Consider the following 23,823-nt stretch of genomic DNA (forward strand, 5'->3'; position numbering starts at 1 on the left):
TGGCTGCCGGCCGCCATCTTGGCTGACAGTTAATTTGCATATCTCCCTGATTAGCCAATGGGAAGGGTAGCGGTCATACGCTAATTACCATGTTTCTTTTTTATTAGTGTAGATATATATGTGTGTGAAGCTATTTTAGTATAAAATATAACTCTATAGATATAGTAGTGTTTCTGACAAAATTTCCTACCCTCTGCTTGTATTGATGTGATTTTCTGTATACCTGTGCAAATTTGTTCTCTGATTCCTTTTGCTTGAAATGCCTTTCCTAAAAAAATAAAAGGGAAGCCATTAAAATTAGCCAGATATTGACTGTGATCATCATTAAGAAACTAGTATGTGCTAACAATTTGTCCTATAGTTCTCATAACAGGTATTTGTTATGATCCCCCATTTTATAGATGCATAAACTTGAAAAACAGTACAGTCTGAATTTTCTTTTGCCACACAGCTGAGAAATTGTGATATGACTTACTAAAGACATTAGTGGGGGCACATATAAGTAAAATATGGGTTCCAATATAAGTTTCTGCCAATCCCTAGATACATGACCTTGTAGCAACTCAGACTAGGCCATTTTCCTGCTAAAAAATCTTTGAGATAATGAGATTCCCATTAAGATTTATTTGTAGCTCCTCGGTCTTCTCTGTAGGGACTGCCCTTTGTGGCTGTGGTAGTCCCAATTATTGTTCTTGATCAATGCCATAACTCTCCTTACCCGGGGATAGTTTCTGGAAGAGGTTTGTCACTTCCTAGAAGTCAGGGGCCAAAATGAAGTGGTGAAAATAAACAATAAATAATAGCCATGGAAGGTCTTTGAATTCTTGGGGATTGTAATGTGACCCTCTTGTTATTTTCATCAAGACATGATTTTAGAATTGCACCTCTAACAGTGTTTTTTCACCTTTGCTTTCTGCATAGGTTGCAGGGTATTTCTGGTAGTAAATGAAATTCCTTGGTGACCTCTGTGTGCCTAAAACCTTTCCTTGGTGTGGGAGAGAGAAGAAATTATTTCTCATCTGACAACTTGCTTGAGAGAATGATTTGTCAAAACAGAGTTAGTTCTGCCCTAGCTGGTTTGGCTCAGTGGATTGAGCATCGGCCTGTGGACTGAAGGGTTTGATTCCGGTCAAAGGCACATGCCTGGGTTGTGAGCTCGATCCCCAGTAGGAGGCATGCAGGAGGCATCCGATCAGTGATTCTCTCTCATCATTGATGTTTCTATCTCTCTCCATCTCTCCCTTCTTCTCTGAAATAAATAAAAATGTATTTTAAAAAAACACCAGAGTTAGTTCTGGTTTCCCCCTGGCTGGACTCCCCATGCATATTTGTCACTAAGGATTCCGCTAACCACACTGCAGTGCAGACCAGGAAACCACGCTGTTCCATGCCGGGCTTTCTCTCTTTGGCACCTGCTGGCAAATACTCACTAAGAGAGCCTGGGGATGTTTCCATAAATATGGAATGTCTGAGAAGGCTATTTAATTCTCAGAAAGCTCTTTGTTATCCTGAAGCTGGATTCTGCCATTCACCTCTACCCTGCTCTTCATCTGTCACCACTTGTGTTCTAGCTCAGTCCTGCAAAGGTGGGAAGTACTCGTGTAAAGAAAACACTGAGGATCCAAAGGACAGGGTTCCTTCTTAAATCACAGCTCAACCAGATTCAAATTCAATACATGTTTCCCCATTTCTTAGTAGGTGAAATACACTGTAAGAGGAATGGTGAGCCCTAGCTGGTTTGACTCAGTGGAGAGAGCATCACCCTGTAGACCAGGGGTCCTCAAACTTTTTAAGCAGGGGGCCAGTTCACTGTCCCTCAGACCGTTGGAGGGCCAGACTATAGTTTAAAAAAAAAAACTATGAACAAATTCCTATGCACACTGCACATATCTTATTTTGAAGTAAAAAAACAAAACGGGAACAAATACAATATTTGTATTTGCATGTGGCCCATGGGCCGTAGTTTGAGGACCCCTGACTTAATACCTCTGAGGTACGAGGAGGGTGGACGGACAACGGGAACAAATACAGTATTTGTATTTGCATGTGGCCTGCGGGCCGTAGTTTGAGGACCCCTGCTAGACAGAAAGGTCCTGGGTTTGATTCCAGTCAAGGGCATGTACCTTGGCTGTAGGCTTGATCACCAGTCCTAGTTGGTGGCATGTGTAGGAGGCAACCTATTGATGTGTCTCTCTCACATTGATGTTTCTCTCTGTCTCTACCCCTCCCTTCCACTCTCTCTCTCTTAAAAAAAAGTGTGGTGGAGGACACAAAGATAAGTAAACCAGAATATTACTTTTGAATGAATAAGAAAAATAGAAAAGTATGTTCACAGCTAAGTACACAAGGCAACATAAAGATATATAATAACAAAATAAAAGTAGGAGGGATAATTCTTTTCAGTTGAGGGTGACATTTTGTTAAAGAGATTAATAACACAATGAATATAACAATAGAATGTATAAGGCCCGGGGTTAGGCATTGATTAGTTTATAAAAACATATCTGTTCTACTTCTCTGTGATACAGATGCAGTAATAATACAACCCCCCTCCCACCTATCAGCATCTATAAAAATGAATAAATCTAAAATCATTGGCATCAATACTGTAGCCTCTATGCAGTAAAATTCTCTTTGGATACCAAGTATTTCTATATTTATAGATTTTTTAAAATTTATTCTCTCCTTGGTCAGAATTGAATTGATTTTAAACAATTTTTTATCACTTAAGCATGATTTGTTCATGGCAGAAAGCAGACTAACGGTTAATTCAGAAGGCTGCTCTGCTTTTATTTTACTCTCATTTTCCTGCCTAGAAGAAACCGTTTTCTCCATCTGCAGTAAAACACCTAAATGTGTACAGCCTATAAGTAAAATGTAGTCAGTGACCAAGGCAAGTTCATGGAGGGTCAGCAAACTATATTCTTTCAATATGAGTCACGTAATATGAGCCCAGGTCTACTGACTGAGGCTCATGAGAGAGGTGGAGTGTCAGCATTCCTGGGTTGGGCTATCCAAAGTACTGATCAAATCCTTGGAAATTTGTGTGGGAATTCAGAATTCAAGTGGCAATCCCCAGTTAGCAGGCAGCAGTGGGGTTAGCTGCATACACAGAGCTCAGGGCTAATGGTGCAGATTTGAAGATATCCTGAAGAGATGCGACCTTGGCATTCATGAGATGAGTGATTTCTATGAGAGGGAAAGTGTACAGGCCATACAAACAAGAACAAGAACAGCAGCTAATCAGTTTTGAGCCATTATTGTAAGATACGCATGTACTTCCTGAAATTACCAGATTATCTCAGGGGGGATTTTTATCAACATTTTTCAGATGATAGGACCAATGCTTAGAGATATTAGGCAAGTTTTCCATGGTCATACAAACAATAAGTTGCAGGGATAGGACTGATGCAGTTGACTCATTTGTCCCCTTTGTCTGATTTTAGCTGTGAAAGTCATCTATCTCAGGGACACCCCCCCCCCACAGTCCCAGGAAAACTGGAACAACTGGTCACATTAACTGGCACCCACAGCTGCTGGGTTCCAAACCCTAAGTTTTGAATTGGTATGTAATACTGCCTCCACTGAGGAGAAATGAACCCAGAACCAGAGATGGAACCTTAGGAAATGGGAGAAGACTATCTGGTCCATACTTAAAGAATCATGTCTGTACTCTTTGCCCATTTTATCCCCAGTCCATAGCACAATGTCTAAGACAGAGTAGATGTTCAATAAATATATGTGTAATTAGTTAATTGACTGGTGATTGGTTACTAGTGACTAGATGAATGAAGAAATAAGAGGATAAATAGGGCAGTATTATATCCTGGAAGGGTCAAGAAGCCAGCTCTTAGACTGAAATAATAACAATATCTGTTAAGTGATGGGTGCTGACTGTGCAAACTAATGGTCATGAGAACCTTCAGTATTCGGGCTTTGAAGAGAGGGTCACAAACACTTAGGAGAGGATAGATGCATCCATGTGGGTAGCTGCTAGTTGTAAACACTGGAAATAAGACCTGCATCTAGGGAGTGGATCAGGTAAGAGTGAGCCCAAGCCTGACCAGTGTGGCTCAGTAGTTGAACATCGACCTATGAACCAGGTTGTCATGGTTCGATTCCGGGTCAGGGCACATGCCTGGGTTTCGGGCTCCATCCTCATTGGGGGAGGGGGGGCATGCAGGAGGCAGTCGATCAATGATTCTCATTGTTGATGTTTCTATCTCTCTCTCCCTTTCCCTTCCTCTCTGAAATCAACAAAAATATATATTTAAAAAAAGAGTGAGCCTAAGCAAGGAGGTGTTTTCTTTCTTTGCCCAAGAAAGTCTACTTAGTTAAAGGAAAAGGGGATGACTCACTGGAGAATAACAAAATTACACACTGGGCAATAAGAGGAAGGCCACAGGACAGGGTTCCTTCCTACTCCAGAGAGATTAGAGGCAGTAACTGTAGAGTCAACACTGGAGGGACATTGGACCTTCCTCCTGAGAGATACACAATAGCATCTCAAGTAGATGAAGCTATAGTTCACTAATCTTTCAGGCTTCGCCTTTTCAGGCAGAACTCCTCAGTGTCATTAAAGCAAGATGAGTTTGAGCCCCTCACTTTGCTGGTAAGTCTCTTCTGATGTATCCAAAGTGTGTCAGCCCACTCCTAATAGTCTGTTCTCTAAAAGGCTCTCTAAAAGGCTTGTAAGACATTCAAGTGGGGTAAGACTAGCACACATAGAGCTCAGCTATCACCTCTCTTGTTGTGACCTGAAACATACTCTGCAGCTTGAAATTTCATTAGCCTTGCATTTTGCAAGCCCCGTCAGACCTCAGATTTCTCTACTTTTTCTTTCACTTAACTTTGCTCATGTGCAGCCTGTATATATTTTTTTCTGTAATTTTCTCTCTGCCAGTAAAGGAAACAGTACTGATTCTGCTTTAACTGTGGGAGAGGCCTCTGTGCTCTGTCTTATTTATCATGTCTAAGCCCCCCAGCTCTGTGCTCATTTCTAAGCTACTAATGTCTGATAATGCTTTCCAAGTCAGAACACACAGCTGTATAGTCAAACCCCAAGTTCAATTTTGTTTTCTGACACATCACCTGTTTTGAGTTTGAAAGTAAAACTAGATTGTTGTGAAAAGTACTCAAGAGAAAGAAAAGGGAGTAATAAAAAAGTTCTCTCCTTTGACCTAACCGCTAACAAACCACTTGGAGGACAAATGTTTCCCTGGATCTCTGAAATGAACTCGTAGAAGTTTCAGCTCCTGAGGCAGGTACCGGTAATAAAAAAGTTCTCTCCTTTGACCTAACTGCTAACAAACCACTTGGAGGACAAATGTTCTCTGGATCTCTGAGATGAACTCGTAGAAGTTTCAGCTCCTGAGGCAGGTACCATTACAGTTGTTATGTTATTCAAACTTCTGCAAAGCCACTTTTTTTTTCTAGAAGGGTGGGAAGATTGTTTGGGGCTAGGCTGGGCTTGGTTTACTTGCTGCTGGTATAAATAGCTCTGAATTGTATTTTCTTACATGCTCAAGTAATCTGAGAACCTCAAATTAAAGAACAAAGCAGATCTACTAGTCTTAGGCACAAGCAGACTTTTTTAAAAGCAAAATTGAGTACAATGATAGCTTTCAGAAATTGTGAAAATGTCAATGCAAGAAAATTAACTCTAATGTAAGCTTAGCAGTGGAATTTTATTGAAAAAACCTTTATCTGAGCATGGACCATTTAAATAGTGAATGTACAAAGTGAAAAAACAAGAAAATTACAGAAAGCCATGACTTACAATAAGAAAAAAAAACAAGCATACTTTAATGATTATAGATTTGAGTGTGGAATATCTTGCCTGATTTTTGTTTCATCACCCCTTTGTCATTGGTCTGATGATGTGGGTAAATATCATGGGTGAATGTCTTTGTGTTTGCTCAGCAGAGAACAGTTGCTATATGTAAATAGGGTGCCTCCTCCATTTGGATGCCTTGGGACATGTATAATAGATTAAGTTAGTTTTGTGCAGAGCAAACAGGTCTGTATTACCACGAATATGAATAATGTCAGTTTCCATAATTGCTAACATCTGGCTTTCCATAAATCTGTTAAATTGCATGGAAGCAGAATGAGATTTCTGTGTCATAAGTACAGCAATTACATGGAGCTCTGTAGGCAATGTGGTCTTATATTCAAGTCTGAAATCCTTTGATTCTGGAACGACAAAGGCAAATCCAGGTTTTGCACCTTGTTTTTAGTGCTCACACTAGGTGTGTTCATCTTTATGCTCAGGTGTCTTAATTTATGAGAGGAAAACACTGCCAATATGTGTGCAACTTTGTGATGCAAAATGTTGAGAAAGCATACTATAGTTGGGCATTAAATGCCACTTTAGAGATTTTAGAGGAGACCATAAATTAAATATTCTTCTGTAGCCACTGTTTGTGGATCTGTTGAAATTACTCTCCCAGACAATTTATTTAGTGATTTGTTAATGGGCCTTCCTCTGTATTTATATTCAAACATTTGACAAGAAACTGGGATGGGAGGGAGGAGGGTAAGTTGCCTTGCTATTTGAGTGTGTTCCTATTTTGCTGTGTTTATCATACTTTTCCACACAAAAATTTCACAATTAAATGTATTCCCTAAAGAAGAGGGTTGTGGTTATGTCTTAGGCTTAGTGAACAACCCAGAGAATGAATTTTGGCAAAGTAGGCTCTATAATATTGTCAGCCTGTAAGTTTCCTGAATTTAAGTAATTTAAATAAATACATCAAACATCCTCAGTGTATTACATTGTAGTTGGCACTGAGGAGAGAAAAACGAAAATATTTAGTCTCTGCACTCAATGAGCTTACTAGTTATCTAGGGAGGTGGGTATATTAAACATGTAATTCCTGAGAGATGAATGCAGGAACAGCATGGTATATGAAGTACAGAGAAAGCAAAATGTGAATAGTGACTGTCTTGCAGAATGAGGGGTGGTGATATCTGATCACAATTTTGATGAATACATGGTAGTTAAGATAGCACAGGAAGGGAAGTGCTTACCTTTTCAATGAATTACTTATACTCCAGCCCATTGCAAATGGGCTGAGAAAAAGTAGAGTTAGGAAAGGGGGGAGTACTAAAATAAGAAAAGGCATGTTCTAAGTCACAGACTGAGGAAACAACATGGTCTGTGTATCACCTATGGCTTTTGAGTGGAAAGGGAGAAAGGCAGAAGGTAACTATTAAAGTGTAAGATTGGGTCTTATAGGATTTGCTGGGAGTTTGAACCTTTTATTCTAAGCACCAGAGAACCACTAAGAGGTGTTCAGCAAAGGAGTGACATGGACACATTTGCTTTTAGAACAAACACCACTCCCATGTGGAAAGTGTTTAGAGCAATGATCCTCATCTGACTGAACAGAGCCAAGATGTCTGCATGCTACTTTATTCCAATTAAATCATTCTGTAGTAGTGGGAACTGTCCACCAGTACTTTTTCAAGGTTCCCTAAATTCTTTTGATTGGGCCCACAATTGAAACTCCAAGAATAAGAGTGAGAAGTGACTAAAGTCAGGGAGACCAGAAAGGAGGCTAATGAAATAGTCCCAGTGATAAGAATGTTGATCTGAGCAAACACAGAGTTTGAGAAAATCTAAATTTTATTTGTTATGATTATGTATGTAATGAGCCATTGGTCTAGCTATCAATTTACTCTCTATATATATTTCCTAAACATATAAACTCAACTATAAATGTGATGAGAGAAGTATAAGATTGAATAATTTAATTGTTTCTTTCAGCAAAAACTGGGGAGTCAGAATAATGCAAATGGATCACTTTAGTATTATTCCACTTAATGCCATTACAGTGGGAATTCAGATGTGAATGGTTAATATGAATTTGCTTCATATTGTGAGATACTTAGCTGAGGAGGTGGGGCTTGAACTTTGTCTAAAATATTTATATTTAATAAAACAAAAACCAAAGATTTAGTCAGACTTTATTATGTTATCTACATTTTTATTTTCAAACAACCTTAGATTAAGTGGATATGGTTTTATACAAGAGATAAATGGGGGTCAAAGAGGCTCGATAATATGATCAAGAACACATAGTGTGATATGTCAAATGACTTATACATAGTATGCACTCAATTAAATGAAAGATCTTGCTTTCAAATATGACGAAAACCTATTCGATTAGGAGGATTTGGAGTAGTGGAAGATGAGAGAGGTTTTAGGCAGGAACATCATTTAGTAAAATACTTTGGCAATGATGTGGGCATGACCAGGAACAATGAGGAGTAATTGCGGTCTGATTATAGTTAACCTGGAATCTAGGCATCTTAATTTGGGATTATCTCCACAGTTTTCAAAGAAGAAATCATTATTCATCAACTAAATGTCTTGACTGAGGCTGCAGTTGGTGGGACAAAATAAAAAACTAAACCTCAGAATGAATTAGCTTCTAGAAATATTATTGGAATTCCTTAACATCTTCTACTTTGTACCTGTGCTGTGAAGCCAGGTATTATACCAATACAGTGCCTGCCTTTAGGCAGAAAAGATAGGTCATGTCTCTCTCATTATTTTTAAGTTACAGTAGTTTCAAAATTCTAGCAAACTTTGACTAATTGTATCATTCTCAAAATTTTAACTAAAAATACTAAAGAAGATTCACATAAGATCTTATCCTTGAAAATGAGTTGCAATGTCCAGAGGGTAAATCATTGAAAGTAGACAAACCAGAAAATATTATAGTACACTGAAAGGTGGCACAGACTTTTGGATCTTGAGTTGACATGGTACAGTGGGAAGAACTCTAGTGCACCTATCAGAAGCTCCAGGACACAATCCTTGCTCTGACGTGTACTAGCTGTGTGACCAGTTAGCCATCTCTGCACTTTAGTTTCTTCTTTTGTATCATGTGAATAACTCTTTCATCTTGCAATTAATTATATGGCACAATTCATGAGAAAGAAGGTTTTGAAATACTTGGAAGCAATATATAAAAAGTGGTAGCAGTTAAATTTATTTGATGCCTTTGAGCATTTTATTGCTTTGAGCACTTTAGGGGAAAATGCCAACTGTTAGGTCTGATCAAATAATTGAATTGATACCCTCTCCCCTGGGAACTGACCTTTAGGCCACTTCACAAGGGATATTCCACTTGCTTAGACCACATTCCACTTGCAAAGACCGTAATCTCTCCCCTCTGGAGTTTCCAGAATCTGGACTTGCACAGAGAATTCTCTGCCCAGAAAAAGCCTGCCTAGAGAACTTTTAAAACCTCTGACTTCCCATCTTTGGGGGTTGGTGCTATTTTGGTGCTCAGCCCATCTGCTATCCAGATGACCTAATCCTTAACATCTTCTACTTTGTACCTGTGCTGTGAAGCCAAGTATTATACCAATACAGTGCCTGCCTTTAGGCAGAAAAGATAGGTCATGTCTCTCTCATTATTTTTAAGTTACAGTAGTTTCAAAATTCTAGCAAACTTTGACTAATTGTATCATTCTCAAAATTTTAACTAAAAATACTAAAGAAGATTCACATAAGATCTTATCCTTGAAAATGAGTTGCAATGTCCAGAGGGTAAATCATTGAAAGTAGACAAACCAGAAAATATTATAGTACACTGAAAGGTGGCACAGACTTTTGGATCTTGAGTTGACATGGTACAGTGGGAAGAACTCTAGTGCACCTATCAGAAGCTCCAGGACACAATCCTTGCTCTGACGTGTACTAGCTGTGTGACCAGTTAGCCATCTCTGCACTTTAGTTTCTTCTTTTGTATCATGTGAATAACTCTTTCATCTTGCAATTAATTATATGGCACAATTCATGAGAAAGAAGGTTTTGAAATACTTGGAAGCAATATATAAAAAGTGGTAGCAGTTAAGTTTATTTGATGCTTTGAGCATTTTATTTCTTTGAGCACTTTAGGGGGAAATGCCAACTGTTAGGTCTGATCAGATAATTGAATTGATACCCTCTCCCCTGGGAACTGACCTTTAGGCCACTTCACAAGGGATATTCCACTTGCTTAGACCACATTCCACTTGCTAAGACCATAATCTCTCGCCTCTGGAGTTTCCAGAATCTGGACTTGCACAGAGAATTCTCTGCCCAGAAAAAGCCCGCCTAGAGAACTTTTAAAACCTCTGACTTCCCATCTTTGGGGGTTGGTGCTATTTTGGTGCTCAGCCCATCTGCTATCCAGATGACCTAAAAAATTTATAATCCCTTACCACTTTGGCCTCGAGTGTCCCTCCTTTGGTGGCCCTAACACCAATGACGATTTTTTAAAATTTAGTCCGTAATCAAGTGTTTGCAAACTTATACATATTTAATATGAAATTTGGGATGTAGAATACATTTTAGTGCTCAGCCCATCTGCTATCCAGATGACCTAATACATTTATAATCCCTTACCACTTTGGCTTTGAGTGTGTCCCTCCTTTGGTGACCCTAACACCAATGACATTTTTTTTTAATTTAGCCCATAATCAAGTGCTTGCAACCTTATACATATTTAATATGAAATTTGGGATGTAGAATAAGTTAATTTACATTGTTCTTATTCTAACTTGTGTTTCTCCTTATCATCTCATGAGGACAATGTCTTATAAGCAAAGGATCTTATGCATAGCAAACGTTTGGCAACAATTTGTTGGAATCAATGTTGTCATTTGAAGGATAATTGAAGGGCATGACAGTAGACTGATCAGTGGAGTAGAATACTCTGATAGACAAATGACCAATGTCTTCAAATAGCATAAATAATGTCATAAATAAGAAAAAGGCTTTCCTTGGATGGTCTCAGAACTAGTACCAAGAAGTAGAAGCTACTGCTTAATATATTTCATTTCAATTTAAGGAAGACATTTGTAAGAGTAATTCAGTGATGGAACTGGTTACCTTATGAGGTAATAGATTGCCCGCTGGGGCTGAACAACTCCCTGGATTATTGTTAAGGTCACCTGAGCTTTGAATGTGGGGAGGGTTGACTGGATTTATGTTTTCTCTCCATACCTGGATATCAATGAAAAAAAAAAGCAAAATAAATGTGTGTCTTTCATCACCATCAGCACCATACCCTACGGTAGCTCTGAGATGTTTTCTCATTTGGTAACATGCTGCTGGCCATTAGGATGGTGAGGCTTGGTTAGGAAAGCTCCTCCCAAGAACTGTTCCCTCTTCTTTCATCCTTGGCCCCAGGATCTGCTTGAAGTCTACTGGTTCAGGGTTTCCCTAATTACCCACTTGTTCCTACTCAGGTGTAATCAATCTATTCACACCTTTGCTAAAAGACCCAGTTCTCCATAGGGTGCATCTACACTGTTAAGGATGGTATAGTTCCTGAGACTATTCTAAAGTTAATACAGAGCTACTACCAGATAATTTAGTAATTGGAGTGCAATAGTTGCGAGTTTAAATCTCAGACCTACCACTTATTAGCTAAATGACAGTGGGCATGATAATTAACTTCGGTGATGAACCTCAGCTCCATTATTTGCAAAATAGAGATAAGAACAGATCCTCCACCACAAAGCTGCCTGGCAGCATAAATGAGATTATGCATGTGAGCAGCTTGGCACAGTACCTGGCACAAGGTAAATGCTCAGTAGTGTTAATTGATGTTATTATAAGTGATTAGTATTTTCTAATAATTGGCTGGATTCGAAAGCTCTATGCTTTCTTTATTGCAGACATTGATGAATGTGCCTTACGAACCCATACCTGCTGGAACGATTCTGCCTGTATCAACCTGGCAGGGGGCTTCGACTGCCTCTGTCCCTCTGGGCCCTCCTGCTCCGGTGACTGCACCCACGGAGGAGGAGTGAAGCGCAATGGGCAGGTGTGGACCCTGAAAGAAGATAGGTGTTCTGTCTGCTCCTGCAAGGTAAGATTGATGTATGCTGCAGAACTTGTGATGGTACTTTTTTCTCTTCCTCCCTACCGCTTCCTCCAGCCTCTTGACCCATGGGCGTCCTGTGGTTCCTGAAAAGGCTTCTCCTGTTCTAATCCACCCAACAGCTAATGATGATGCTGGGTGGCAGGCATACCTGCTCTTAAGGAAAGTAGGTGTGAGCTTGAGAAGGTGCTGCAGGGCTGAGAAGACAGTTAATCCTCCCACTGAGGGCCTGCAGTGCCTTTCAGGTTGGTCGGCTGAGAGCTTTAATGAGCCCTCATCCCACACTTACACAAACTTGCTAATTAGAACTAGTCTTTGCCTGAAATGATCACCCGTATGAACTTGCTCCCTTCTGTGGTGACATTATCCAGAAAAGCAAGGCTCAGAGACGTGCCTCCAGTGGTCAGAGACAGGCCCGACCTCCATGCTGAACAAATGATAATGATAATATGGAGGCCTCCTCTTAAATGATACATTCTTTGTTGTTCTCAGCGCCAGGCTGCCCCTTACATTAAGTTGTTCGGAAGTGACTTTAATGCTTATAGAAATAAAATTCTGTCATCGACTGGTTTTGCTTTATGCTTTTGCAAAATGGGCCTATCAAGTGTTTGATTTCCTTGTGCGTTATTTCAGTTTTTGTTGATCTTGCCAATTCAGTTTCCTTTGCTGTAGCTCTTGCATTGTATAGTTATGTCTTTTGGGATGAGGCTGTTTAATCTTGGGCTTTATGGGCATGGGAACCACAAGAAATTACTTGCTGAGTAGCCTCAAAGAGCTGGTCTCCTGAGAAATTCCAACTGCTCCCTAGAAACAGTTTAAAAAGACCTTGAAAAGCTGTAATTCTTTTACCTGCCTTCTAATTGGTCATACCTCCAAGAGACCTGGGACACCTACTTAGGAGAGCTATACCTATTATCAAGTCTTTAGGTCGTTACCCACAACACCCATTTTTCCCCTTATTAATAAACCTAGTTTAGTACATTCAAACTTAGGTCTACTGCCCCCACTTATGGAGCACCTCCCATGTTCCAAGCAATCTGTAATTTAAAAACAGTATCACGTTTAATATAGCTCAACTTTGAAAGATGAGGAAACTGAGTTTCTAAGTCACCGGGCAAATAATGTGTCCTAAATATCACAAGATATAAATGTTTAAGCTGGGATTTGAATTCCACTTGCTTGCCCCCAATTTCATAGTTTTCTCATCTTGCTGTATGTCCTATAACACTCTACAGATGATATGTTGATGTAATTGGCATATGTGAAACCTATTAAGCAATCAGTCAATCCAACTTGCCTGAGCTCAAACTCCCAATTCAGTACTAAATTAATGAATGTGTGGGACATTTTCCATTAAGAAGTTTTCAAGTTATTAAGTACAAATATTAAACCATGTGGCACTGATTCAAAGGGAAAACATTTTTAAGAGAAGAGAAGCTTGTTATGCATTAGACGAGTTGAGGAGGGCTTATGGAAGAGATTGGCACTTAGGTCTCCCTGCAAGCAAAATGTAGAAAATTTCCTATACTAGTTCTTTTCTAGAAAATATTGTTTTTCTGAACTGTAGAGGATGATCACAACCTGACCCCATCTTTATTTGAAGCCCTCTAGATCCCCAGGCCCTGGAATCGGCAAAACATTTTAGTTGAATCTTGACTAGGGTAAAATTAACATTTCTTTTTCAGTTATTGTTTTATTTAAGCCCATGATAAAGCATGGGACTTATCAATCATGTAAAGTTTTCCAAAGCTTCATTAACTGTGCTAACAACCCAACCAGCCTAAGTTGATTTATTCTAATTTTCACTTGTAGAGTTCCTTTTAAGTCTTAAGAGAATCAGACTGAAGTTGCCACAGGAGATAAACAGTATTTTTAATCTTATTTTGTTAATATAATGCCAGCCCCATCGCCAGTCTCCTTTATAAAGTACTAGGCAGATTTCTTTTCATACATCTTTTTTCTTTCTAGTCGGATTTATTATTCATTAATAGTATATCTTTCAAGAGGTTGTGGAGGATGAAGAAACTCTTATTTAATGAGCTGAATAAAGACCCTTAAATCAAATTCTATAAATAATCATCAAAAAAGAATTTATTTGTGACCCTTCTTGTTTGTTTTCATTATTTATAGTTGAAGGTGTTCCATTATGATTTTTTTAATTTTTTTTCAATTACAGTTTATATGCAATACTATATTAGATTCAGGTATATAACATAGTGATTAAACATTTATATAACTTATGAAGTGATTGCCCTGGTAAGTCTAGAACTCATCTGACACCATACATAGTGATTACACTATTATTGAGTACTGGAGGCCTGGAGCACGAATTCATGCATGGGTGGGGTCCCTCTGAGTGGCCTGCGGGGATCGGGCCGAAACCCACAGTCCAATACTGCCTGCAGCTCCTACCTGCCTCACCCACTCATCCAGGCCTCATTGTGCCTGCTGTGGGCTCAAACCTGCTCAAGCCCAATCAGTCCCATCAATTAGGAGTGGCTCATGCTGCTGCATCAGCGCTTGCCAGCCCTATGTCTGGCACCCTCCCAAGGGGAGTGGCCTGCAGGATGGGCTGAAACTGGCTCTCCAATATCTCCTGAGGGGTCTAGGATTGTGAGAGGGCACAGGCAAGGCTGAGGGACCCCACCGGTGCATGATTGGGCTGGGAAGGGACTGCAGGAGGGCTCCAGGACATGTCCAGTCCATCTCGCTCAGTCCCAATTGGCCAGACGCCAGCAGCAAGCTAACCTACTGGTCGGAGCATCTGCCCCTTGGTAGTCAGTGCACATCATAGCGAGTGGTTGAGCAGCCTTAGCATATCATTAGCATGTCACGCTTTGATTGATTGGTTGTTCTGCCGTTTGGTCTATTTGCATATTACCCTTTTATTATATAGGATACTCCCTGTGCTGTACTTTAAATCCCTGTGATTATCTTTATAACTGGCAATTTGTATTTCTAAATCCCTTCTCCTTTTTCATCTATCCTCCAAATTCCCTCCTATCAGACAACCATCTGTTTTTTTAGTTTATTTATATTGGTTTTTTTATTCCACAATAAGTAAAATAATATGTTATTTGTCTTTATCTGTCTGATTTAATAGCATAATACCCTCTAGGTCCATCCATGTTGTTGCAAATGGCAAATATTGGCAAATATTTTTGTCCATTAAGTTGGTTGTTTGATGGAATCCTTGGCTGTGTAAAACTTTTTCGTTTCATATAGCCCTATTTGTTTATTTTCCTTTTATTTCCCTTGCCCAAGGAAACATATCCAAAAAAAATATTGCTAAGAGCAATGTCAAAGAGTGTATTGCCAATGTTCTCTTTTAGGAATTTTATGGTTTTGAGCCTTACATTTAAGTCTTTGGTCCACTTTGAGTTTATTCTTGTATACGGTATAAGAAAGTGATCCGGTTTTATTATTTTGCATGTATCTGTCCATTTTCTCAGCATCATTTATTGAAGAGACTGGCTTTACCCCATTGTATATTCTTGTTTCCTTTTTCATAGATTTATTGATCATATAGGCATGGGTTTATTTTCTGCCTTCTCTATTCTGCATTGACCCATGGGTCATTTTTTTTTTATGCCTTTCCTGTTCTGTTTTGACTACTACAGACTTGTAGTAGTTTGATATCAAATAGTGTGATACCTCCAACTTTGTCCTTTTTTCTGAAGATTGTTTTGAGTATTTGGTTTTTTTTTATGGTTCCATATAATTTTTAGGATTATTTGTTCTACTTTTGTGAAAAATGGCATTAGTATTTTGAAAGGGATTTTATTGAATCAGTATTGCTTTGGGACCTATAGACATTTTAACTCTTCCTATCCATAAGCATAGTATACCCTTCCACTTATTTTATTCTTTTTCAATTCTTTTCTCAGTGTCTTATAATTTTCTAAGTATAGGTCTTTTACCACCTTGGTTAAATTTATTCTTAGGTATTTTATTTCTCTTGATACAATTGTAAATTGGATTGTTTTCTTAAAGTCTTTTTCTGATAGTTGATTATTGGTGCATATAAATGCAACTGATTTCCAAATATTAATTTTGTGTCCTGCTATTTTACTGAATTCATTTATTCTAATATTTTTTGTGTAGATTCTTTGGGATTCTCTATAGATAACATCATGTCATCTGCAAATAATGACAGTTTTACTTTTTCCTTTCCAATTCGAATGTCTTTTATTTATTTATTTTTATTGTTGTCTGATTGCTGTGGCTAGAACTTCCAATATCTTGTTAAATAAAAGATATCCCTTTTCTTGTTCCTAGCTTTAAAGGAAAAGCTTTTAGCTTTTCACTGTTGAATATGATGTTAGCTATGTGTTTGGCATTTATGGCCTTTATTACATTGAGTTATATTCTGTTTATTCCCACTTTCCTGAGAGTTTTCATCATAAATCAGTATTGGATTTTGTCAAATGTTAAATTCTGCATCTATGGATGTGATCATATGATATTTATCCTTCATTTTATTTATGTGTTGTATCATGTTAATCAATTTGTGGATATTGATCCTGGCTGACATCCCAGGAATAAGTCCTACTTGATCATGGTATATGATCTTTTTCATGTATTGTTGAATTTGATTTGCTAATATTTTGTTGAGGATTTTTGCATCTATGTTCAACATGGACATTGTTCTAAAAATTTTCGTAGTTTTTTTTTTTTTGTGTGTGTGTGTGTGTATGTGTTTTAATCTGTATAATGCTAGCTTTGTAAAATGAGCTTGGTAGTTTTCCTTCCATCTCAATTTTTTGGAATAGTTTGAGAAGAATAGGTATTAATTCTTCTTTAAATGTTTGGTAAAATTCACCTGTGAAGCCATGTGGTCCGGGTCTTTTATTTGTTGGGAGTTTTTTTTTATTACGGATTAAATTTTATTAAAGTTATCATTCTCTTCAGATTTTTGTTCTTCCTGATTCATCTTTGAAATATTGGTATGTTTCTAGAAATTTATAAATTTTTATGGCGTTCTTTGTCTGTTACAGCCCCTTTTTAAAGTCTATTTTGTCCCATAAGTATTGCTACCCCTACCCCAGCTTATTTTTTTTTTCATTTCTAGTTGCATAAAAGATTTTTTTATCCTTTTACTTTCAGTCTGTGTGTTCCTTTTAATCTGAAGTGGGTCTCTCATAGGCAGTATATGTATTCTGCTGGAAGTAGTAGGTGTTGTTCTGTTCTATTCTAATTTGATAAGAAAAAAAATCTCCATTGCCCTAATTGGTTTGGCTCAGTGGATAGAGCATTGGCCTGCGGACTGAAGGGTCCCAAGTTTGATTCCGGTCAAGGGCATGTACCTTGGTTGCAGGCACATCCCCAATAGGGGGTGTGCAGGAGGCAGCTGATCAATGTTTCTCTCTCATTGATGTTTCTAACTCTCTATCCCTCTCCCTTCCTCTCTGTAAAAAAATCAATAAAATACATTTTAAAAAATCTCCAGTACTTAATCAGCCAAATTGACTATTTTGGAGGCTAAGAAATAAAATCAAGGTTGGGATATAAAATATTGGCTTTTTAATTGTATCAAATTCAAGTAAAACCAAATCACACAAGCCAACACAGGGTCAATGCTTACTAAAAAACAAACAAACAAACAAACAAAAAACCAAATAAAACAGGGTCAGCATTCTTTTCAAAGGCCACTTTCCCCTTGAGAGTCAACATACCAGATTAGTGTTTCATGCTGATTGAAAGAAAGTTCTTGAAATATGTCCAATGATGAATGGAGTTCAAAGATAAAGGTATGCTGACACAGTGGATTTGGGCTTTTATTTAGATGCTTTGTGCTTCCTTGGCAGGGACAAACCAAATAAAACATGGTCAGCATTCTTTTCAAAGGCCACTTTCCCCTTGAGAGTCAACATACCAGATTAGTGTTTCATGCTGATTGAAAAAAAGTTCTTGAAACATGTCCAATGATGAATGGAGTTCAAAGATAAAGGTATGCTGACACAGTGGATTTGGGCTTTTATTTAGATGCTTTGTGCTTCCTTGGCAGGGACAATAATTTTGTGCACCTTTTGGCCATGTAATTGATTAGGCACAGAATGATTGCTGTATTGTTTAGAACCCATGCTTCTCCAGCATTACCCATACCACAGAAACCCAGATTGAAAAATGGTCCTTCTCTGAGCTTGATTCTTAAATCTTAGTTACAGTTCAACTTCTTTTCATAGATACCCATGTGTGGCTCTTTTATTCAAAAATTTATCCATGGCCTTAGGAAGACATCTTTATTTTCCACATGGGAAAATGGAGAGATCTCAGGTTTATTAGATTCCAGGAAATGCAGTGTTTTTATATTGGAGATCACAGAGATGATTAGTGAAATGGAAACACAACTAACCAACTGTCGTGCCATGGTAAAGTCATGAACAGTTTGCTGTGGGAACATAGGGTGGGGAAGTAGGCTCTATTCTGGGAGGATGCAGAATGGAATAGGGAATGACTTCATAGAGTAGGTGACCTTTGAGTAAGACCTTAACAGATAAGAAACTTAACCAATTAGAGATGTAGGAAAGTGAATCTCAAACAGAGAAAACAGCAAGAAGAAAGATACAAAAGCATAACAATATCTGTTGTGCTAAGGGAAATCTGAAGTGACTGATGAGATTAGAATATCAGGAGCAAGTAAAGTCTGAGAAAGATATAATTGGTGATGAGCCTGGAGATAAAGGCTGGCAGGACAGTGTCGGGCCATGGAATTTAGGCTTTATCCTATGGGAAGCAGAGGATCATGAGAGTGTTTTCATTTAGGATTGGCATGGCCCAATCAAAGCCTGATTGACAGCATGAGGGAAAGACCAAAGAGCTCAAATCTAAATGGAGAGATATCACATAGGCTGAAGTAAAGGCTCAGGAGAGTAAAGAAAAGAACCCGAAAGATGGATAGAGAGGTAAGGTCACATGAGATATAATGCGGAAATGAAATGATGGGTCCTGATGGGTGATGATGTCAGACACTCAGCCTCTGTCATGATGTGTGCCTTCATCCTGTGAGCACAGAGAAAGCTTCAGAGTGGCACCGCTGAGACTTAGCTGCCCTATTTCCTAGGTGAAAAGAGTTCAGGTGCCACAGACAAGAGAAAGAGCCAGGGTTTGCCCTTTAGGCTTGCATGCACTCGATAAATGTTAGGTATTCTAGTACCTACATTTACCCTCACACCTACACCTTTACCCACTGCTATCATTAGTAACTGGAAAATCCAGTGGGAGAAAGAGAACAATATACTAAGACCAGATTTCATTTCTGTGCTTTGTACAGTGATTTTAATTAAAAAGAGAAGTGAATAGCACCCATCCCAAAACAACATATAATACTGAAGACCTGAGCAATACCAGGTCTTGAGTTTTTCTGGGAATTACAGAGATGGGTAGGTAGGTAAATGCATACCATAAATAACCATTCACCCATCACATCATAATAAAGTCAGGGCCAAATTGCTGTGGCAACACAGAAGGGGGGGCGGGGAGCAAAGTGAAGAAGACCTTTGACACAAGATTGTCTAGAATGCTGGCCATTTCACCTGCCCTCATATAAGTCTTTGCCCTGAAACAAGAAGATGGCCATGGTAGGGCTCCTTCACTTCCTTCAGGCAAGGAGAGAATAACCCTGTCTGCAAGGAGTCATATAGTCCTTCCATTCTCCACACTCATAGAGTAAAGAACAGGGATGAGTCAGACTGTGCCTGGGGCCATGGTAGAGGTTAGCTTTCTGGAATCCTGCAACCTCCTCATTAAAAGAAAAATGCTTTTCTTTGTTCTCTAAGCCTAACATGCAGCATTGTCAATACCTTCCTGGCTAGGGTGTTCTTGATGGTAGAAGTTGGCTGTATGAGCTCTAAGATTATTTTCTTTTCTTTGAAAGATGAACATATTGCCTATTTTAGTTCTGCCCTCAAAACTCTAGTTTTGTCAGGAAACAGGGTCTCCATGTCCATTTCCCCCACTCCATCTTCCTACTATGCTGTTTCAAATCCTTTCTTTTCATCACAGGAGCTTGAGGGTTACACCATGCTAATTCCCTAATTGACTGGACACTTTGGTTCTCCATCATTGATTCTCAAACTTTCCCTTACCAGAATGACCTGGAGGGCTGGTGAAACATTGATCACTGACTTACTCTCAGACACTGTGATTCAGTAGGTCTGGGTTGGGTCACAGTTTGCTTTTCTGACAAGTTCCTGGGAGATTCTAATGGTGCTGGTCAGAGGACTGCACTTTGAGAACAAGCCCCAAGGACCCTTCTTATCTCAGTTTGTCTGAAATCATTTTTTCCTACCCTCTAGCCTCCTTATGATATAAAATCATTATTATAAAATTCCAGGTTGGGATCTAGTTCCTGTTTTGTTATTACATGGGACTGTCATTTAGTCTCTCTGGGCCTGGTTTCCTCTTCATTAGAGTGAGACAGTTGGATTAAATGATGGCTAAAGGTTTTCAACCCTATGAGCTAATTAAAGAGAACTAACATTAGTTTGTGGGAGTAACCTGAAGGAATAATTAATATTTTATAAAACAATTGGATATCACAGTTTAATAAATTTATATCTGAGGAGGTAGAACAGATGTGTCTATAGTACCAAGCCTAATTGTATACTTTATATTAGGGATCAAATCACTTTTTCTGTGGAGGGCCAGATAAGCTTTGCATACTGTAAGGTTTCTGTCTCAAATATTCAATTCTGACATTGTTGTGCGAAAGCAGCTACAGTCAGTATGTAAATGAATAAGGGAATCTATGTTCCAATAAAACTTTATTATCGAATCAGGTGACTGTCCAAATCTGGACTCTGGGTGGCAAGTTTGCCAAACCCTGCTTTATATTATTATTCAATTTACATAAATAATTTTACCTAAGTCCACCTTCTTGATTTAAAAGTTCTGAAACTGTGGCAGAAAGAAAACTAGTAATAATTATGCAATCTGGAGTAAGTGTATCAATGTGTGGACTATTCAGTAATAAAATGTGTAATTTACATAATAAAATCTGTAATTTTCTGATACAGAGTAAGAATAAATTAGTTTTTTATTTGCTAGGGAAGTGTGTGTTCCTGCTTTTTGAAATTCAGAAGCAATTTAAATATTACAATACTTATTAGTTGTTTATAGCTGAACTTTCAGTATAAAACTGCATACATGCATTTAGATCCTATGGTAGAAGGGTTGGAAAATACATCTTTGGCATTTAAATGGGGATTGTTCTGACCACTCCAGCTGGGGTAAAGGTCAAGCTCTGAGAATGACCCCAGGGATCATGGCAAGAAGAATTACTCACCCTCAGTTGGAACCATTCTCTTGCCAAATTTGGATTCTAGTGCAATTGTGCTCTGTGAGCTGAGGTTTTATAATGGCTTTCTCATTGAATTAATGAAGTCACCTGTGACATTTTCATTATTAAAAATGATTTTCTTGACAGTTACCCTGTAATTTAAAGCCAAAGTGAACATAGCCATTGTTCTGAGCATGTTAGAGACTAAGAGGGGCCCATTTGGCATTTTCACATAATTGATGAGATGTGAAATTGCTTTATTTTACACTAAGCTGGAGGCTATTCGCTTATTCTTATTCATCCTTTTAGTCTGCACATTGGGAGAATCCTGACACTCTGATTGGGTCTCATTGCCTATTGTATAGCAGCCACTTCTAAAAGAAGTGTTCCTGGTACTCATGGATATAGCCATGCAGGGTCCTGAAGCCTGGTCCTTTTGTATTTGAGGGGGAGTAATATTGTGCCCGCTGAGCTGACCACATCATATCATGTCATAGCTATTATTGCTTTTCTTAGCTTCTGTTGATTAAAGTAAACCCTTAGGGAGTAATTTAGACAATGGGTACATGAGCAAAATATATTAGTGAGCTAAAAATAATGGTATATGAGCTATAAGCTATTACTCTATTGGAAGATTCCTAGGATCTAGACACTTCTTTGTTCAGACTAGCTGAATTCTGATTCAACTCATTGCTTAACTAGAGTCTCTTGCTCTCTTTCCACAAACACACATACATGAATATTTGTGTATATAGGCATATATACATATATATATGTTATTATGTAAAATTCCCCAGGGGCCAAGAGACCAGAAAGGGGCTATCAATTCCAGCATTACATTATAAGTTTCTTAAGAGAATATACATAAGAAGTTCATCTTGCTTGGTGACAAGATGACATAGATATCAGCTGCACCACTGCAGAATGTTCTAAGAGGACAGGGCAGGATGGATGGGGTACTGGGGTGTGACTCACCGCAGATAAGAGGAAAAACACCTTCCATGCTTTCCCAGGGTAAGGCAAAAGACTGTTGCAGGGACCAGCACCCTGTGAAGCACAGGGAGGGTCAATCAGGCTGTCTTTGAGGGGATTCAAGGGAAACAATCTGTATTCTGCCCCGGATCCAGGTGGCAGGTCCGGCTGTACTCAGACAGTGGTCACATCATGGAATGATCTTTCTACCACTTACGTATAAATCTTTCATCCTGTAATATTTTGGAACATTATGATTTCTTGACATTTTTATTTTAATTTATTGGAGTAACATTGATTAATAACATTACATAAATTTCAGGCTTACAACTTTATAACATATCATCTGTATATTCTATTGTGTGCTCACCAACTGAAGTCTGGTCTCCTGTCACCATGTATTTAACTCCCTTTACCCTCTTTGTCCTTCCCCTACCCCCTTCTCAGGTAACCAACATTCTGCTGTCTGTATCTATGAAGTTTGTTTGTTTGTTCCTTTGTGGCTTTTTGTTTTATATACCATATATGACTGAAATAATATGGCTCTTGCTCTTTTCCATATGACTTATTTCACTTACCATGGTACTCTAAGATCCATCTATTTTGTCGCACGTGGCAATATTTCTTCTTTCTTCTGTCTAAGTAGTATTTTAATGAATATATGTACCATTTTTTTCTTCATTCATCCCTCCATCAAAGGACACTGAAATTGTTTCCATATCATGGCTATTGTTAATAAACCTGCAATGAACATAGGAGGTAAATAAATCCCAGACACTCCTGCATTGAGTGTCTGCCCCCTGGTGGTTATATATATACAACAAATAAATGTTTTCCAATTGTTCAGATAGATGCCAAGAAGAGAGCTTGCTGGTTAATATGGTAGCAATATACTTAATTTTTTGAGGAACCTCCATACTGTTTTCCATAGTGGCTACACCAATTTACATTTCCATCAGCAGTGTGCAAGGATTCCCTTTTCTCCACATCCTCACCAATACTCATTTCTTGTGTTATTGATAACTAGGGGTCCCTTGGCCTGGCCTGCAAGGATCAGTGGACCTCCGTGCCACTGCAGCCCTGCCTTAACCCACCACCTTGTCGGGCTCCAACCTGTTGTCTGTGTCGAAGTTGCAGGCAGCTGGGAGGAGCTTGAGCCCAGGCTGGGTGCTGCACTACTCCTGCTCATCCCAGCACCTTCTGGGTGTGCAGTGGCGCTCGCCAGCCATCAGCCTGGCGTCTGGCACCCATCTTGTCAGCTGAGTGGCACTCCCGCTGTGGGAGCACACTGACCACCAGGGGGAAGCTCCTGCATTGAGCATCTGCTCCCTGTAGTCAGTGTGTGTCCTAGCTACTGGCTGGTCATCCGGTCGCTTAGGCTTTTATATATATAGACTAGAGGCCTAGTGCACAAAAATGTGTGCACTCAGGGGGGTCCCTTTTGCAGCTGGTCACACCCCCTTCAGGTTGGGGGTCCCCACTGGGGTGCCTGGCCAGCCTGGGTGAGGGGCTGATGGCTGTTCACAGGCTGGTCACACCCCCTTCTGGGTAGGGGTCCCCACTGGGTTGTTTGGCCAGCCTGGGTGAGGGGCTGATGGCTGTTTGCAGGCTTGTCAAGCCCCCCCCAGTGGGGACCCTCACCCCATGGAGGTTTGGCCAGCCTGGGTGAGGGGCTGAGGGCCA

The 23,823-nt window shown here is 39.2% G+C and overlaps 1 protein-coding gene across 2 annotated transcripts in view; it reads left to right on the forward strand.

Annotated features, from left to right (window-relative positions):
* The window catches only part of NELL1 (neural EGFL like 1), a 731,583-nt gene that overhangs the window by 696,738 nt on the left and 11,022 nt on the right, over positions 1-23,823 (forward strand). For both annotated transcript variants that reach the window (XM_005869404.2, XM_005869405.2), the window contains one exon: positions 11,683-11,876. In XM_005869404.2, the coding sequence (XP_005869466.1) occupies positions 11,683-11,876 (194 nt within the window). The remainder of the gene's footprint in view (positions 1-11,682; positions 11,877-23,823) is intronic.

This window comes from Myotis brandtii, unplaced genomic scaffold (genome assembly GCF_000412655.1).
Source record: "Myotis brandtii unplaced genomic scaffold, ASM41265v1 scaffold293, whole genome shotgun sequence".
Taxonomy (NCBI): Eukaryota; Metazoa; Chordata; class Mammalia; order Chiroptera; family Vespertilionidae; genus Myotis; species Myotis brandtii.